This window comes from Ipomoea nil, unplaced genomic scaffold, assembly GCF_001879475.1.
Source record: "Ipomoea nil cultivar Tokyo-kokei standard unplaced genomic scaffold, Asagao_1.1 scaffold1720, whole genome shotgun sequence".
Lineage (NCBI taxonomy): Eukaryota > Viridiplantae > Streptophyta > Magnoliopsida > Solanales > Convolvulaceae > Ipomoea > Ipomoea nil.
The window spans coordinates 323,847-344,484 of NW_017618148.1; the positions used below are offsets into that span (position 1 = coordinate 323,847).

Sequence of the window (20,638 nt, forward strand, 5' to 3'; positions counted from 1 at the left end):
TAATTAATCGTAACAAATGATAATACTTTATAATAAACCTACAATATTATAATCATAAAACATGGTCTATGATATAATCTTCCAATCATTATTGTATGGACCATGGTCCACACAAGTTGTGTGGACCATATTTTGTTTACTGTAAAATAATGTACATTCAGTACAAAAATAATATACATTCAAAACAAAAATAATGTACATTGTATTCAGGGGATGTACATTATTTTTATTCTTAATGTACATTATATTGTATAATGTACATTCAGTACAAAAATAATGTACATTCAATATATTAAAAATATATTTTTTGTTATGGTCCACATAACATTGTGTGGACCATGGTCCATACAATAATTTGCCATAATCTTCCATACATAACTAATAAATCTAGAATTGTCAGAAACGGGTTGGCGGGTGGGCCGTGCCAAAGCCCTTCATATTGCGGGGCGAGCAAAAAAGCCCGCCAAAATACAGGCCATATAATTCAAAGCCGGACTAACTTTTTTGGCGGAGAGCAACGAACTAACCCAGCGGACTAAGTCCATCTTGACGACTCTAAATAAATCCATTATCCATTAAATTAAATACTCCAATCCGTAACTAACAAAAAGTTAAATGGGCTAATCAACTCTACATTGTAATTTACTAGCCCAGTTACCCATTAATCCATTATGGCCCAGTTGTACATGCATCAATTATTATTATGTGGACCATAGCCCACATAAGCTGTGTGGACTATATTTTGTATATTGTAAAATAATAATGTACATTTAGTTTATTAAAAATGTAAATTGTATTAAGAAAATGTACATTATTTGAGTACTAAAAGTACATTATTTTCTATAATGTACATTTAGTACACGAATAATGTACATTTAGTATATTAAAAATGTACTTTTTGTTATGGTCCATACAACACTGCATGGACCATGGTCCACACAATAGTTTACGGAACGCAATCATTATTGTGTGGACCATATTTTTCTACTGTAAAATAATTTACATTCAATATAAAAATAATGTATATTGTATTCAAAGGATGTACATTATTTTTGTTCTGAATGTACATTATATTGTATAATGTACATTTAGTATATTAAAAATGTCCTTTTTGTTATGATCCACATAACATGATCCACACAATAATTTGCCTGTAATTGGGGTTCACCAATTAATATCTTAGATTTTAAGAACACTTTATAAATTGCTCAATAACGTATGTCAGCTACGAACTTTTAATTTAATACTTACGTTAAATACATAATTCTATTTTCATACATGAATAAGTAATTATGATAAAATTATACTGAAAAATATCATTATTATTATTAATTTACTAAAATCACTGTATACTGCTCACCACTAATGTAACAGTATTAAAAAAATATACTAAAAATCTTTATTTTCATGAGTTATTTATGAATTAATCAAAACTTCGTTGCAATGTACGTAATAAAGAAGTCACACAATTATCAAATATTTTCTTTTTTCAAAAAAGTATACTTTCTCTACAAAATGAATACTCATAAATTGACCTACCATATAACGAGTTAATAAAAAAAAAAAAAAAACATAATAATCAAATACAAAAAATATATAGTTAATTTAATAATGTACTGTAAAAAAAAAAAAAATAGATAGTCAATATTATTGCAAAGAAAATACTAATTATCTCTAATTTTACCACTCACAAACTAATCACTCCCTCACTGGTGTGACAAAAGCCTGGACATTAGTTTTTCTTTTTTAATTTTACTAAGGGAAAATTGCACTTTTCGTTCCTAAGTTATAGGGTAATTGTAGAATTCGTCCATGAGTGTTGGTCATGTTCACTCTTTGTTCCTAAGTTATCATTGGTGTTGCATGCACTTTTCGTCTATGAGTTATACTAAAATTGTAAATTTTGTCCCTAATGTTTTATTAGTAAAGTGACGAAAAGTGCAACGTCGATGATAACTTAGGGACGAAAAGTGCAACGTCAATAATAACTTAGGGACGAAAAATGAGTTTGACCAACACTTAATCACGAATTCTACAATTACCCTATAACTTAGGGATGAAAAGTGCAATTTTCCCTTTTACTAATGTCTATAATTTTACCACATTATGTAGTGGTTAGTTTATAAGTGATAAAATTAGAGGGGTGTATAGCATGGTCCATTATGTAATTATTTTTCATAGGGAGTGTTTGGTAAGTATATGTTAGTTGATTGGGTTAGTGGTTTGACTAGTTGATAACATTAGCTAATTGCAAAAAAAATGTTTGGTAAATCATCTGTTAGTCGATAGTTGATCACCTTCAAAATGATTTTTCTCAAAATACTGATCGAAAAAGCTGCTTTGAGCAGCTTTTTAAATTTTAGCAATTTAAAACAATAAGTTGAATGGTTACAAAAAGCTAATTAATCAAACACTTATATTGATTGTTTAACCAAATTAAATAACTAATAGTGAATAAATCAGTCAAAATTAACTGATAAACTAACTATATTACCAAACGGGCCATAGAGACGTAACACGACTTTTAAAAAAAATTAAAAAAAATTAATACAATGATCACGCCATGGATACGAAAAAAAAATGTATATATATAGCATTGCTAAACATGTGTCTATCAGGAATAAATCAGAGAAGTTTATCCAAGCATATATCTTCGATATATCAGGCTGTAGATATATAATTAAGGCCTGCAGATCGAAATGGGAAGTGCAGGAAAGGTTTTGTGCGTGAGTTTTATATTAATGTTGTTAGCAGTGACGGCGATTAATGCACGTGACACCACCGGCGCCGCCGTCGAACGGGTCAACAACAACGTTGTTGCACCTGCACTTCCGCCGCATAACACAGATGAATGTTCGACAAGGTGCAAGAACATGTTCTGTCGCTCATCCGTTGCAAAAACACGAGATTGCCAAACAGGATGTGAACGGAGATGTCAGATTTTAGCTAGGATGATGTTGGTAAAGCACTGACGGAAAAATATATATGGCTTATAATTAGCTTCAATTCCTCCTTATTACTTTATTAATTATGTAATTTCTTTGAGACTTTGTGAATGCACAGTGGAAATCATATTCATCTATATCCTTCTTCATACTAAATTTCTTAACAATGAATCGAAATCCTTTGTTAAAAAATCCTCTCAATTTCCACACTAAAATTCTTCAATCATGACAGTCGTAGTGTAAGAGTTACACTGAATGTGATGGGTTCCTTGTGAACATTGCTCCTCTCACCCAATAGGCTGATGAATCACTATGATTTATCTATCTATTATCCTGCCAGACCGAGATATGAGAACCCTAAAGACGAAAAAAATTCAATTTTTGTGATTTTTAGTCTTTAGGTATGAAAATCATATTTTACTGGTCACATCATTCAAGAATGTATAATATGTTATTATTATGTAACTTGTAATATATGTGACAAGCATTTTAGTGCTTTCCTCATTGAATAGTTGTTTGGTCTAATTAAAACTTTTTCAAACCATTTTTTGTTTTTGACTTTTTCTGAACCTAAATTCATTATTTAAAAATGGAAGAATTGCATTCTAGTCCCTATTTTTAGGTACAATTAATCAATTTGGTCCCTTATAGTTGACATCTGCAAATATAGTTGTCCTCGCAATGTCAATTTTGTACAACTAGTATTTTCGCCCGTGCGATGCACGGGGTGGATTTGTTATAATATATTAAAAATATTTAGATTGATATATAATTATTTAAATTAGAACATCAAATATTATACATTGCAATTGAAGATATGTTTTGGATTATTTATGTGTTTTGATGTTATCATTGTTTGAATTTGAGTAAATAATTACTGAAATTAATAGTTAATGTGTAGATGTACGCATGCAATGCTGTAACTTTGAATATTTTATTTATCATTGTTTAGTATTTTTTTTTATAAATTAAGCAAATATGTTCGTTCTCTAGCAACTCAGTTATAGGAATGAATTGCCATCTTAATTCATTTGTATGGAATATATATATATATATATATATATATATATATATATATATATATATATATATATATATATATATATATATATATATATATATATATAGCAATTTTGTCATTTAAAAAAACATAATATCAACGATTGTATTTACACATTATTGAAACCTGTTTGTAGATGACATTGGTTGTAGCAACGCAATCCTGTCCATCATCGTATAGAGCTAACACCTTCAGTCCATCTGGATAGGTGACTCGGGTGAAAATATATAATGGTAGAGTATTAGTTAATTAGCGATCCTTTTATATTTTAAGTCAATTAGTAGTATCAAATTCATTTTTGGCAAATTATTCTTTTATATTTGTAGTCAATTAGTCAATTAGAATATCATATGCAATGATATTTTTACCTAATTTTCGTTAAATTTTTAATTGATGATGTATAATATTATTATTGAAATATTTACGTTCCATTTTTAATTTATCTTTAATATTGTTTAAAATATGCATTTACTCTTTATGATGTAGAAATATTATTGAAATATTTCCGTCAAATTTTAGGTTCCGTTCCATTTTTAATTAAAATGTAATGATCAAAACATTTTATTTTTTTCATATTAATCAATTATGGATCATTTTTTATTTGTAGTCAACTATTAATATTCATTTCTTTTTATATTTTCAGTCAATTTGTAATGCCATATTCATTTTCAGCCAATTCTTTTTATTTTATTTTATTTTCATTCAATTAGTCAATTAGAATATCAGATGCAGTGATATTTTTACCTAATTTTTGTTCCATTTTTAATTGATGATGTAGAATATTATTATTGAAATATTCCGGTTTCATTTTTAATTTTTGTTTCATTTTTAATTTACCTTTACTATTGTTTAAAATATGCATTTACTATTGATGATGTAGAATATTATTATGTAAATATTTCCTTTTATTTTTAATTTACTTTTACTTGATGATGTAGAATATTATTATTAAAATATTTTCATTCTTTTTTTAATTTCCATTTCATTGTTTAAAATTGTGAAAGATTTATGACATAATTGTGATTTGATGTATTATACTGTATAATATTATTGTGAAAAATTTAAATGCAATGATCTGACCATTTCTTTTTTCATTTTAGTCAATTATGGATCATTTTTATTTGCAGTCAATTATTAATATTCATTTCCTTTTCCAATTAACATAACTTCAATTCCTTTTTTTCATTTTTAATTTTCAATAAATTATTAATATTCATTTCTTTTTCCAATTTACCTAATTTCCATTCCATTTTTAATTGATGATGTAGAATATTATTGTGAAATATTTATGTTCTTTTTTTTTCATTCTTTTTTTTTTTAATTTACCTTTACTATTTACTATTGTTTGGACAGGAAATCAAGTAAATAGTATTTTGTTTTTAATTATAGTATAGATTTGACCGTGAGGTTGTAACATATATATGAGATAAGAAAGAAATAATCAGTTAAATGATGCCTTTATTTGGATGCACTAAGACTATTACAATGCTCCATCACTTTGCAAACATGTACAACTTTGGCTTTATTTTATACTTTAAATTATACTTTGCTTATCCTTTAGATTTTAATGTATTATTTTAAGCTAATTTATTTATTAACATTAAAAAAAATACATTTTAAAGTGTGACAATTTATAATAATAAATCATTTTAAAAAGTGGCAAAAGATGATTTTCTAATTTGATGCCACTGCATCAATTTTAAAAAAAAAAAAAAAAATTATTGCTATTGTTTACCTCAATCATCTCATAAATATCCATAATTTTTATTAGAGGGATCTAATCAACACATAAACTGAAAAAAAAATGACAATCATAAACAAAATATGTACAAAAATAAATGATAAAAACATTATGATAATGATTAAGACATAATAAATTTACCTTTTCAAAAAATCACAAAACTCGGGAAATCCTGATTGAAAAGGAGCTGTGTATCAAGAGTTACATATCTTGAAATGGCTAATCAAAAAGAACATTCATTACTTGTCCTTATTCAAACACTTTCAAATATAAAGAAAAATTAAAATACTTGTGTTTAGATTAACTCTTCGTATCATTTTAACTCTACACAATTGCATAAGAACAACCATAGGATTTGCAAGGCTAGAATTAAAAAAAAAAAAAAAAGTTTCAACTCTTGGCCTTGGTATATGTTGATCCCACACTGTAGCTTTCAATTGATTGTCCCTATAAACAAATAAACTACGGAGTTCTTAATAAAAAATACATATAAAAAATACAATAAAAATAAAAAAAAATAGATAATTTACTTTGTATCCATGTACAATTAGAAAATCAATAAGTTAAGAAAGCTTCCCTGCAATGATCTTATCCAATGGGGAGTATATCTCAATTCCAACGACCCTACCAATAACGTCAAACATGTTAATAATAATAATAAAAAATAAAAAAAAAAAGAATTCAGATGTAGATTAAAATTGTAAATGAAACTTACCAACGAATTGTTTATCATCTACAGACTTAAAAGATGAAAATGATTTCAATACATAAATTTGTCTAGAAAAGTTGTCTTTTTTTATATTCTTTAACCAAAGTACCATAGTGGAATTACAACATAAAATAATGAGTGCATTTTTTGAAAATATAGAAATTATTTATCACCATAAAATTTTTAATGGCATAAACTTTTCATTGTTTGAAAAGCTTACAGTACTTACCAACATGCTCCCTTGGTATATGAGCATGAAGTTTCCTACAATGAAATAAAAAGGAAAAGTGTTATTTTCCAATTTATTTTTGCAGTATAGGAAGCAGCTTTGTAATGCATCTTTTTCCCAATTTCATATACAACACGAGTTATAGAAAAAAGCAAAATTGAAAAAATACCATTTGATCGGGAAATATGCACTCTCTAGATTTTATGGAATCACTCCCTTTCTCTATGGGACTTCATATAGGTGCACACCAATCACCATCTAATAGCTTTGAAAGTCTTCAATGGAGAAATATCCCAGGCAAGAAAAAACATTGGAGTCGTATAAAAAAAAATTGAAAAAAAAATACTTCTTGATCGTGAAGCATGCACTCTCTAGATTTTATGGATTCACTCCCCTTTCTCTATGGGACTTCATATAGGTGCGCACCAATTGCAGTCTAATAGCTCTGCAAGTCTTCAATGGAGAAATATCCTGGACAAGAATAAACATTGGAGCCGTAATAGTTGTATGTTAGTATACATATCTATATCTCTATATATACTTACTCAATATAAAAGAATGAATAAATAAATATAAGGAAAAAATATTATCAATTAATAGATTTACCAATTAGGTTAATATGTGAATATGGAAACAATATTATCAATTAATAGATTTTAATTAATTTTTATTTAAATTTAGTTACCAAATAAGTTTTACTACAAAAGTTTGGGCGGGAAAATGAAATAGGAGGATTTTACTTTTATATATATATAGATTGAGTTAATACCCAAAATTGTCCTCGACTATAATGGTTTTTCTCAATTTCGTCCTAAACGACTTTGGTGTCATAAAATAGTCCCAGACTTTTGTGTTATCGCTCAATATTGTCCTCCGTTTGTTAATCCGTCAAAAGGGTGTTAAGTACATGGATAATTTAGTAATTTCAAATTTAGGTGGTTTCCTTTACTCCACCGGACTGACGGTGCCATTCAGTATTTTTCTCTACGATAACAACATTTCCGGTACTCTTCCGTCGTCTGTATGCAATCTCCCGCGGCTCCAAATCTGGATTTATCGAACAACTCCATCGCCAGAGTGTTCTATAGGGACCTCAGAAACTGTCGACAACTGCAACGGTTAATTCTGGCGAAAAACAAACTCTCCGGCGAGATTTCCGCCGGAGTTTTCCCAGACCTGGCGAATTTGGAGAAGCTCGATCTGTCATCCAACTCATTCAATGGTCCAATTCCGGATGCTATCGGTGAATTAAAATCGATTTCAGGAACTTTAAATTTATCCTTCAATCATTTCACTGGAATAATCCCCAAATCCTTAAGCGACTTACCCCGCAAATGAGGGCCTCGCTGCATTCTTGAATAACCTAATGTTGTGTGGATTTCCTTTACAGAAGCCTTGTAAAATGGGGCTGTAAATTCATCAGGAAGTCATGGATTATCCTTGTAAAATGGGGCTGTAAATTCATCAGGAAGTCATGGATTATCACAAGAAAACCCAAAATCTCATTCGAGAAAAGGAAAACCCAAAATCTCATTCGAGAGAAGGGGGGCTTAGAGCAGGGTCGATTATACTGATATGTTTAGCTGATGCTGCTGTAGTGGCATTCATAGGACTAGTAATTGTTGACTTGTACTGCAATGACTAATTTACTTGGAGAAATTTAAGTACAGGGAAGAAATTTGATTGGGCGATTTTACTTTGGCGAAATTTCATTCTCAATTTCTCGGTTTACTTGGAAGAATTCACAGACAATTACATTCGAATTTTGAGTTATTGAGATCGAGAGAAGACCGGTGGAGTAAAGGAGACCATCAGAAGACCTTTATTTAAAATTATTAAATTATCCTTGTACTTAACACCCTTTGGACGGATTAACAAACGGAGGACAATATTGAGCAATAACACAAAAGTCTAGGACTATTTTATGACACCAAAGTCGTTTAGGACGAAATTGAGAAAAACAACTATAGTCGAGGACAATTTTGGGTATTAACTCTATATAGATTTTATTCCTTCACCTAACAACTTTAACTTCATTAATATTTATTTTATTTTAATCAATAAAATTTAATATTGAGTGGTATTATAGCATAATTTAATTTTATAAAATGAAAATTTGAGTCTTTAGTTTCTCATTTATGCATAATTAATTGAATTGATCATAATTTAGTCACAAGACACAACTTTGGTTCCCAATTCTATCATTTTTTTTCATAATTGAGAAACTAAAAAATATTTTTATTTTTACCAAAAATGTATTTCCACTACTGGAAATTATGGAATTTCCGACCACCTGAAAGTGATTTTAAATCAAGTCGAAAGCCTTGTTCCGACCATTTTTGGTATCCGAAAAAACCTTTATTGCTATTTCCGACCACTTTTTGATTTCGACTTGATTTAAGATTATTTTCATGTGATCGGAAATTCCATAATTTCCAGTATTGTTCTACTCACACAAATTTGAAGAAATTAATGACTAATTTTACAAATTGGCAATCTTAAGGGATCAATTGACTAATCCTACATAATTCAAGGATTGAAAATCAATTATGCCTTCACAGATTTTAATTATTTTATTCAAAAAATGAAATTAAAATTGGAAACAACATATTTAGAAGTGAAGTGATTTAACTTTTATATAACCTTTCAAAAAAAAAAAAAAAAACTTTTACAACCTAATACACTAAAGATTTTAAAATTTTAAATTCGATCACAATTGTGGATTTGTGGTCAGGGCAACCACAAGGTAATGGATTGGTCAGCTAATAAAGTTTTGAACAATGTCCACTAATTAAAGTCATAACCCAGGAAATAATTGTATTGTTGAATGGTAGAGTTGACCACTAAGTTCTCAACTTTCTTCTTCTCCCAAAAGGTTAAATCCCCACACCCAAGGATTTCACATCCCAACTTAACAGAACATTTGGAAGGATGTAAATCACGGTGACTCAATGGCTCGGCATACAAGGACAAGTGAGCTACCCGAACCTTGGTCTCCTCTCCCAAATACTGCCTACTGAACCATTGAGCTAAGCCCGTACAGACAAGTTCCCAACTTTCTATCTGGGAAGATTAGGTTAAACTCATCATATTTTAAATTTTACATTTTTTTTAAAATCACTACTGGAAATTATGGAATTTCCGACCACCTGAAAGTGATCTTAAATCAAGTCAAAAGCCATGTTCCGACCACTTTTGGTATCCGGAAAACTCTTTGTTGCTATTTCCAACCACTTTTTGCTTTCGACTTGATTTAAGATCACTTTCAGGTGGTCGAAAATTCAATAATTTCCAGTAGTGAATCTCACATTTAAAATTTAAATAAAAATTTATATTTTCAAATATATGAAAAGAATAATGATAAAATCATTTTTAAAAATCTCATATTATCTGAGAATCTTATATTGGCATAAATCAAAGAAGGATATATCTAATATTATTTTTTTTTAAATGATATGAAATTTTTTTAATACACGAAGCAAGCACCACCTTAATGAAGATTGGCAAGTCCAATTTGAGTTGGTGGGTTGACTTTAAATTGGGTAATGCATGTGAGGTTATGAAAAAGTCAAAGAGTTAACTTTACAAACTCTTGATTTTAATTAAGCACATGCATTCTAGAACCCATCTTGCGGTCTCTTGCAACAAAGTGAAGAAATTTCATTATTTCTTTTTCATATTTCTTTATTTATTTATATTTTTCAATGATAGCATTCAAGTACATGTATGCTGTCTGAACCTAATTAATTCTAGATTGAAAACAATAGAAAATGTTTTGTTTTTCTTGAATGATAACATTTTCCTTGAAAATATGGAATTAATTTAACATGTTGAAAATAATTTCCGTGTTCGGATGAGAATTGATGGACATTCAGAAGAAAAATACGAACCAATAACAGTTATTCATTTATCAAGATCTAATAGATAATATATTTTTTTTTAATGTGGACATTTTGTAAATAACTGGAACTTTGTGTGTGTGTGTGTGTGTATATATATATATATATATATATATATATATATATATATATATATATTATAGACACAACCACAAGAGGATTTGTTCTCAAGAGAAAACTAAATACAAATGTTAGTCATCCATTTTAAAAAATACAACTAAAAATATGGAATTTGAAAAAAAAAAATTGTGATATTCTGATAATTTTTTGAACTTCAAAAGTGCAACTTTTAACACTATAATGTACAACTTTTAATAGTACAGAGTGTTGGATAAATTCTAAAACCTTAATTCAAAAAAAAAAAAACAAAAAAAAAAAACAAAATCCTAAACTAGTTTTATTTTATAAATATTTTAAATTTTGTCTGTGCATTTGTAAAATCTTGAAAGTACATTTGTTGATAAGTATTAGTGCACTTTAAAATGCTTAAAAGTGCATTTTTGGGTAACTAACATTGCACTAAACATGAGTACACTTTTATAGATCTTGTGTATTTTTATTTTTTTGAGTACTATTAACTCTGTTACAACGTAGTATCTGTTCAAAGCTACTTAAGCACTATGAAGTCAATATCACCCCTGATGGGGCTCAAACCTATGATCTTTACTTAAGCACAAAGAAGTCAATACCACCCTTACTGGGACTCAAACCCATAATCTTCCAGTAAAGCACAAAAAGTCAATACCACCCCCACTGGGGCTCAAACCCATAACTTTCCACTACGCCGAGAAATTAAAGCTACTTCATGAGAAGGTCATTGGCCTTAAAAAAATAAAAATAATAAAAAAATTAGAGGGTAAAATATCCCCGATGTATAAAGTTTTTGGTGCGCCTATTTCAACAATGATAGCCAAAAAAAAAAAAAAAAAAAACATTAATATTCAGGTTTCAGTAGTGAGTTGTCCTTGCCATATATAGTGGAGCAGAGTCATAAATACTATAGTTGCCTACTTGACTTGATAGATGACCTCCACTTCCCATTATATAGCTATACATACATATAGCTGATAAAGATATATTTCATAAGTGATGCTAAATTCTTATATAAAAATTATTACATTATATTTATTCTTTGATGTGTTACTATTGTATCATATATCTTTTTGTATTGATTGCAGTGTAGACTCTTTCCTTTATTAATTAACTCTTAATAAGTTTGTTTTTTATTTATTTATTTTTTCACCAATATTATGTCAATTAGTGATTATTATATAACAATTTTAATATCAGAAAGTAACATTTTTCATATTTTATAAAGAATTTGTTGGCATATTTGTGATTTGATTTGGGAAAATATCTAATGGTGACTTACAAATATAATTTCATTATTTCTGTAGTGCCCATACTGGTATAGTGGGCTTTTGACCATTAAAAATGTTAATTTTGTTCCTCCATATTATCATTTTATTCTTTTATTCTAAGGCCAGGTGCTAAAAACTCTATATATTGACTATTCGAAGGGTTCTATCAATAACGTCTACACATATAACTCAATTGGTTCTTAGGTGATAGATTGTGGACAAGGACTTTAATTGCTAACTTAAAAACATTTTTTGTCTAAACTGTACTGCCTACAACTGAATTGAGTTGTTCTATAACAATTTTCGGTTTGGACTACCCACAAATACATAAAGCTCACAAAACAACAGGAAGCCACATCTGGTAAAATCTTAGGTCATGGTAAGTCATCTGGTAAAATCTTAGGTCATGGTAAGTCATTTAGGTCATGGTAGCTCATAATTATCCTATTTGATAATTATCTTTATTTTTAACTAATGATGGGTCAGCCAATTCATGTGCATCCAATGAATGGAAGCCATATTAGGAGAGGAAAAATATGAAATAAAATTCAGGAAGAAAAATTATCATTTTCCATACTATAAATATGGGGTCTCAACTCCCTTTCAGCTTCAGACATTGTCATCAGTTCAAAGACAAACATCTTTAGTTCTCTCTTGACATCCAATTGACCAGCAGTTTGCAATCTAACCAATCGTTATATCGTGCATCAGGGCGCACGATGTATTGTGCGTCTTGACCCAAAACGACGTCGTTTTTATAAGTTGGTGGGGAGTTGACGCGACCGACAGCGTTACGTTCGTTATAGTTTTTTTTTAACACTTGTGTTTATGTGTATTATGTTAAGAGTTTATGTGTATTATGTATTATGTTAGATTATGTGTATTATGTTAGGAGTTTATGTGTATTCTACTATACAATTCTATACATACGAAACATGATTTTTTTTTTTTAAAGTTAACGGCAAAAACGGGAAACGAAAAAAAAAAAAAAAAAAAAAAAAACAGATACAAAACGATGTCGTTTTGGGCATTGTGCGCCTGGTGCACGATATAACGACTGTACAACAATCGTGTATAAATATTATGAGGTAAGAATTTCTGTGTATTCAGTTAAGAGTTTATGTGTATTCAGTTAAGAGTTTATGTGTATTCAGTTAAGAGTTTATGCGTATTCATTTAAGAGTTTTTGTGTATTCAGTTAAGAGTGTGTGTGTGTATTATGTATCATGTTAGATTATGTGTATTCAGTTATGAGTTTCTGTGTATTCAGTTATGAGTTTATGTGTATTCGAAACAGATTTTTTTTTTTTTGGACAATGAACCAAAATAACGTCGTTTTGAGTAGGGCGGGGTGCACAGTGAGATATACTCCGTAACTATTAGGACTATTAGGACTCTATTATCCATATTAGACTAGGACTATATTATTCGTGTTAGACTAGGATTCTATCTAGCATCTCTATATATTCGCTCCCTGTACTCTCAGACATTGTCATTGAATACAGAAAATATATTCTCATCTGGTATCTGTTAGCCAGGATTTTCTTTTCCAACATCCATGTTCCTCACTTCGTAGCAGTAGCCGATGGCATCAAACCAAGATAGACCGTATCAGAAGCGGTCCGGTCAACGACGTGACGTTGATGATCCGTGTCAAATTTGTAAAGGTTTCGGCCACACGGGAGCCAATTGTGTTTGGCGTTATGATGATCCGTGTCAAATTTGTAACCGTTTTGGTCACACGGGAGCCAATTGTTTTTTGCGCTATGATGATCTGTGTCAAATTTGTAACCGTTTTGGTCACACGGGAGCCAACTGTTTTCGGCGTTATTCAGGGGCTCCGGGTTTTCAGGCTAATGTGACCGTCTCTGGTGATAATGGTGATTCCAACGGTCCTCATCAGTGGTTCCCTAACACTGGTGCTACAAATCATGCTACGCCTGATTTTTCTTTGATGACTTCTGCGACAAGTTATGATGGCCCGGAGACTCTGCGAGTCGGCAATGGTACAGGTTTGCCTATTGTTAATGTTGGTTCTGCTTCGTTAGCCACTGATTCTGTGTCTTTTAAGTTACATGATGTTTTGCATGTCCCTGGTTTCTCTTCTTCTCTATTATCTGTCCAGCGTTTTGCAAAGGACAATAATGTTTTCTTTGAGTTCCACCCTCTTTGTTTCTATGTGAAAGACATTTTGACCAAGAAGGTTCTTTTTAAGGGACATGCGTCTGGGGGTCTCTACACATGGCCTGCGTCTTCTGCTTCCCCTGCTGCATTTGTTGCTGCACGGTCCTCTTACGTTTGGCACATGCGATTGGGGCATCCTCATTCTAGAGTCTTACGTAAAATTTTAGCGTATTCGTTTGTTAGTACATTTAATTCTAGTGATCTTCCCAATGTCTATTCCTCTTGTCAATTAGAAAAATCTTCTCGTTTTCCTTTGTCTCGTGTCGAAACTACTAGTACGCATCCTTTGGAATTAATTTATTCAGATATTTGGGGCTCTGCGCCATTACTTTCTGCGTCTGGCTTTAAATATTTTGTGTTGTTTGTGGATGATTAGACTCGTTATATGTGGTATTATCTCATGCGTGCTAAATCTGATTTGTATGCTATATTTGATAAGTTTCGGTCACTAGTTGAACGTTCCTTTTCACGCAAGATTATTTCTTTTCAATCTGATTTAGGGGGAGAATATAAAAAGCTTGGTTCCACTCTTGCGTCCTTAGGTATTCGTCACAGGCAATCATGTGCGTATACTCATGAACAAAATGGCAGGGTAGAACGTAAGCATAGGCATGTTGTTGAAACGGGACTAGCATTAATGGCTCAATCCTCTGTTTCGTCTCGTTTTTGGGATTATGCTTTTGAAACTGCGGTTTATCTAATCAATAAAATGCTCACTCCTGTCTTATCTGATAAATCTCCTCATTATCTTTTGCATCGGTCTCCTCCATCTTATTCATATCTGCGTGTTTTTGGGTGTTTATGCTTTCCAAATCTGCGTCCCTATAATCGCAACAAACTACAGTTTCGGTCATCCCCTTGTGTCTTTCTAGGATATCCTCCATCTTTTCGTGGCTATCGGGTTTTAGACACCAACACTAACAAGGTTTTTATCTGTCGCCATGTGCGATTCGATGAAGCTGTCTTTCCTTTTGTTGCTTCTGTGGATTCGCAGGTTCCAAAACCACGCCCGGAGCCGTGGGGTGTTGCACCAATTGTTTCTTGTGGTGATCCGACTATTGTCACGGCTCGTGACCCTCCTGCCGCGCCCATAGCCGCTTCTGACCACCACCGCCAGCAGCCTGCTACTGCCGAGCCCGTGACCGAGTCTGAGCGGACAGTCACGGACCAGCCGGCTCCTCGGCCAAGAGGCCGGCCTCGTGGTCGGTCTCGTCCCGCGCCCTCACCCGTTCGCTCTCATGGAATGAATACGAGAAGTTCGGGACAAATGATCATGTTGCTTTATCTACTGCTGCTGTTACTCCTGAACCTACATGTTTTACTCAAGCGGTTAAATTTCCTGAATGGCATGATGCAATGGATTTGGAATTTAATGCCTTGGTGCACAACAGTACATGAAGGCTTGTTCCCTTTAAATCATGTATGAATGTAGTTGGATGTAAGTGGGTGTTTAGAACCAAGAGAAAGGCTGATGGTTCGATTGAGCGTTACAAGGCTCGGTTAGTTGCCAAGGGATTCAATCAGATTGCCGGCGAGGATTTCTTTGAGACCTTTAGTCCCGTTGTTAACCGACTACGGTATGTCATCTTTTATCCTTAGCTATTTCTCGTGGATGGACTATTCGACAGTTGGACATACACAATGATTTTCTAAATGGCAATCTCGCTGAGACGGTTTATATGCGCCAGCCCCCTAGTTATGAAGACAAAACGATGCCCGGGCACGTTTGTCTCCTTCAACGTTCTTTATATGGGCTTAAGCAAGCTCCCCGTGCTTGGTTCACTCGTTTACATGATTTTCTAGTTTCTCACCTTCCAAGACGGATGTCTCTCTATTTATATATTCACATGGCAATACTCGTCTATATTTTCTGGTTTATGTGGATGATATTTTGGTTATGGGATCTGATCCGGCTCATGTGACTGCTCTTATTGACAAGTTGGCTCTTGAGTTTAAAGTTCGTGATATGGGTGTGCCCTCGTTCTTTCTGGGTATTGAGACTATTCCGTTGTCTGATGGCATGCTTCTGTCTCAACAACGGTACATGAAGGATATTCTAAAACGAGCAGGTATGGTTGATTGCAAGCCCGTGGCTACTCCGGTTTCAACCACGAAGGCCGAGACTGATGCCGTGGTACCATACGCTGATCCCACTCAGTATCGCAGCTTTGCAGGTGCTCTGCAATATCTTACGGTAACTCGGCCTGATCTTTCCTATGCAGTCAATCGTTTGTGTCAACACATGCACTCTCCCTCTACTGCGGATTGGGCGGCTCTCAAGAGGGTGTTACGGTATGTAAATGGGACACTACATCTTGGATTTAAGATTACGTCTTCTCCTTCTCTAGATATTCATGCATATTCTGATTCGGATTGGGCTGGCAATCCTGATGATCGCAAATCTACTAGTGGTTTTGCTGTATTTTTGGGGACCAATCTTGTCTCATGGGTTTTTCGAAAACAACGCACTGTGGCTCGTTCATCAACTGAGGCTGAATACAAAGGACTGGCTGATGTCTCTGCAGAGGTTACTTGGCTCGTCTCTCTGATGAAGGAAATCGGGTTTGCGCCACCTTCTGTGCCCAAACTCTGGTGTGACAATCTGGGAGCTACTTATCTTTGTGCTAATCCGGTGTTTCATGCTCGCACCAAGCACATTGAGATCGACTACCACTTTGTTCGTGATAAAGTCGCGAAGAAAGAATTACAAGTCAATTTTATTTCTACCAAAGATCAGATAGCGGATATTTTTACTAAGTCTCTTTCGTCTGTATGTTTTAATTAACTCCGTTGCAAGCTCAATGTTTTGGCTGACCAACCTTGTGCTTGAGGGGGAGTATTAGGACTATTAGAATTCTATTATCCACATTAAACTAGGACTATATTATTCGTGTTAAACTAGGATTCTATCTAGCATCTCTATATATTCGCTTCCTGTACTCAGACATTATCATTGAATACAGAAAATATATTCTCATCATAACTACCGTACCACAATCGTGTATAAATATTATGAGGTAAGTTTATATGGGAAAAAATATTTTTTTTTTCGTTTGTAAAAGCTCAACATGATTGACGCTGTCCAATAAAAATGCGAAGATATTAGTCCACAAACCATGCGTAAATTATATAGTGAACCAAAAACTATGTTTAGCACTTAGGACTTTTGGTATCCCCGGCCTGTGACCCAATCATTTTGATTTTGTCTTAAGTTGTTCACATACATTTTTGTGTTGATAAAGTCACAGTTGACTGCAAACTTTCAAAGTTTCCAGCTTGTTCAGATATACAACACTCGCAATAGATGGATGGATCTCCAACTAAACCACTAGAAGGTCAACCACAATTTTGTTAAACCACTAGATATCTTAAGTAGGCTCTAACAGTATGAGATACTTTTAAGCCTGTATTATATATTTATATTAGACTAATCCTTGTTTACACCGTGTCGACCCAATTAAGGGGCTGGCCAAATTATATTAATTTTTTCATACGAGAGGGGTTCGAACTTTCGACCTCTCTTAAGAAATAAGAGTACACGGTTTGAACCTGGGCGAGCCGGCGACAGTAGTTATGCCGTGGAACTGTGTCCACCTTGCAAGGTGGACACGATTCTATGTTCATAATTACTGAACTCTATGTTCATAATTTTTGAACTTCATATTCACAATTATTGAACTTTATATTCGCAATTACAGAACTCTATGTTCATAATTTTTGAACTCTATATTCACAATTATAGAACTCTATGTTCATAATTTTTGAAAACTCTATATTCACAATTATGACAGTTTTGGAACCTTGTCCACCTTGCAAGGATGGACATGGTTTCACAACATAATTTGGCAAGCAATGACAGTATTTGGACTTAATTCAATGACTCAGTAAGACAGTATTTTAGAAAAAAAAAAAAAAAAATCAAGGTTCAAACTAAGCTGGATGGGGTCAATCACTAATTAATACTTTATACTTGTCAAACAAAATTAAATATCATTTTTGGACTAATCCTGTGTGAGACTTTTATTCAGTGGATAAACCCAACCACCCAAATTTTACATATAAATAGACAGTACCATGAATGCTCCAACAACCAACAGATCTTCATCTTTCTGATCTCTCTGTACACAAATTCTTTGAACTAATATGACAGTTCCAAACCTTCATAACATGTTTGGATTTCTGATAGTTTTGTTGAGTTTGAGTTTTGGTTGTGCCATGCCATCTCACCCCTCGTCTGTGGGAGTCAAAGGGGCGTATTGGCCGTCATGGGCGGAATCAGATTTCCCGCCATCCGCCATAGACACAACTCTGTTCACTCACATCTACTACGCATTTCTCGTTCCCAACAACGCCACCTTCCGATTCGACGTCGACGCCGCGACCGCCCGGCAGCTGCTCCGCTTCACCTCCACTCTCCGGTCCAAGAACCCGCCGGTGAAGACGCTGTATTCCGTCGGCGGCGGCGGCGTGGACGGGAGCCTGTTCACGCGCATGGCTTCAAGCGCCGCCACTAGGAAAAGCTTCATTCAGTCGAGCATTCAAGTGGCTAGGAAGTATGGGTTTGATGGGATTGATTTGGACTGGGAAATGCCCCAGAACCCAACCGAGATGGATTACTTCGGGCTGTTATTGGGCGATTGGCGGGCCGCCGTGGAGATGGAGGCGCGGGCTACTCGCCGGCCACCACTGCTGCTCACGGCGGCGACGTATTTCTCCGTCGATTTCTTCCTGGCCCAGGTATACCGGGCATACCCAGTCGCCGCGATTAACAAGAACTTGGACTGGATCAACGCGATGTGCTATGATTACCATGGATCATGGGATACCTCGGCGACAGGAGCCCAGGCAGCCTTGTTTGACCCGAAGAGTAACATAACCACTAACTATGGTCTCGGGCGATGGATAAAAGCGGGGCTGTTAAGAAGCAAGGTGATCATGGGCTTGCCACTGTACGGGAGAACATGGAAATTGAAGGATTCCAGCTCGTACGGTGTCGGAGCTCCGGCCGTCGACGTCGGCCCCGGCGGCGGAACTCTGAGATTTAACGAAATTGAAGCGTTTAATGAAGCGAACAATGCGACGGTGGTTTATGACGCGGCTACCGTGTCAGTGTACTCGGTGGCCGGAACATCATGGATTGGGTACGATGATCCAAGATCCATCTCGGTTAAGGTTAAATATGCTCAGGCCTTAAAGCTTCGTGGCTACTTCTTCTGGTCTGTCAATGGTGATCACCAGTGGAAAGTCTCCAAACAAGGTATGTTTTCACCTTTAATTTTAGTAACCTGCAATTCAAATATCTTAAGAAATTTAATACCCAGCATCAAATTAATTTTACAATGGTGAAGATTTCAGTAATTATAATTTATAAGCTAAAAAATCAACTTGATTAGTGTAAGTCTTCGTGTACTCTTATCTCAAGAGGTCAGGAGTTTAAACCTCATCTCGTATGAAAAATGCCCCTTAATTGGACCAGCTCCGTGCGAACAAGTATTAATACATCTGAGTACGGTATAGGTTTAAATGTGCCTCTTACAGTTAAGCCTCAAAATATATGGAAAATTATATGTACAATATCTAAAAGCTTAGTATTGTAAATAAAAAGGTATGATATTATTGTTATAAATGACTATATATCATTCTATTTTTTTTTTTTTTTTAAAATCAACATTATTTTCTATTTATAATAATAGACATGATATCTTTTTTTTTTTTTGAAAGGATATCTTTTTGATATTATGGATCTTTGTAATATATATATATATATATATATATATATATATATATATATATATATATTAAAATTTTCTATAATATCTACTTTCATGATATATATATATTTTTACTTATTATTGAGACTAATTCAATCTTTTGTTTCTTCTATTTTTCTTCTTGCAGCTAAGCAGTCGTGGGGTTTTCACTAAAATGATAGAAAAATCCTTAACCCTGCGTGACTATGAGGATATATATATCTTTTGTTTTTCATATCATCACCTATGAATGAAGGAGGATCTGAAGACCACTTAAAAAAATAAAAATAAAAATAATAAACAAGAATCTAGATATTCCTTCAAATTCAATGTACCAATAATATAATTGTTGCACTTATTGCACAATGCGTTTGTTGCTTTAGCAATTAAAGTTGAACGTTGACTAATAGGTAGAAGCAGCAAAACTAGATGTATGTGATCCTGATTTGATTTCAGTGCGATTATGATTTCCAAGTGGAATCTTGTAATTGGTTTTGATTCTTTGAATCAGTGGTTCCGATTTGAATTGGATTTTTGTTTTTAAATTCAAGAGTTTTTTTTTTTTTTTTTTTAATTTTAAAATAGTTTTTAGATAAAATATTTAAAATGTTAAGTTAAACAAATAAATAATAATAATAATTTTAGACTTACATTTAATTTTATCAAGATTTAATTGCTTAGGTATCTTATATCAAAATTTCAATAAGAATCAAAATTCATGTAGTAAAACAAAATAATAATAATAATAATAATAATAATA

At 33.0% G+C, this 20,638-nt stretch overlaps 1 protein-coding gene across 1 annotated transcript; it reads left to right on the top strand.

The window, feature by feature from the left end:
* Positions 1 to 18,203: 18,203 nt before the first annotated feature.
* Positions 18,204 to 20,423, top strand: LOC109191728 (acidic mammalian chitinase-like). The gene is made up of 2 exons (XM_019342381.1): positions 18,204 to 19,385; positions 20,027 to 20,423. The coding sequence occupies exons 1-2, from the start codon at positions 18,272 to 18,274 to the stop codon at positions 20,050 to 20,052; spliced, it is 1,140 nt and encodes a 379-aa protein (XP_019197926.1). The 5' UTR covers positions 18,204 to 18,271; the 3' UTR covers positions 20,053 to 20,423.
* Positions 20,424 to 20,638: the final 215 nt, after the last annotated feature.

Bases quoted from the DNA above. Each gene is read 5' to 3' on its own strand.
- LOC109191728 (XM_019342381.1), top strand. From the start codon at position 18,272: ATGACAGTTCCAAACCTTCATAACATGTTTGGATTTCTGATAGTTTTG. The intron at 19,386-20,026 runs GTATGTTTTCAC...TTCTTCTTGCAG, and splicing joins GTGGAAAGTCTCCAAACAAG to CTAAGCAGTCGTGGGGTTTT.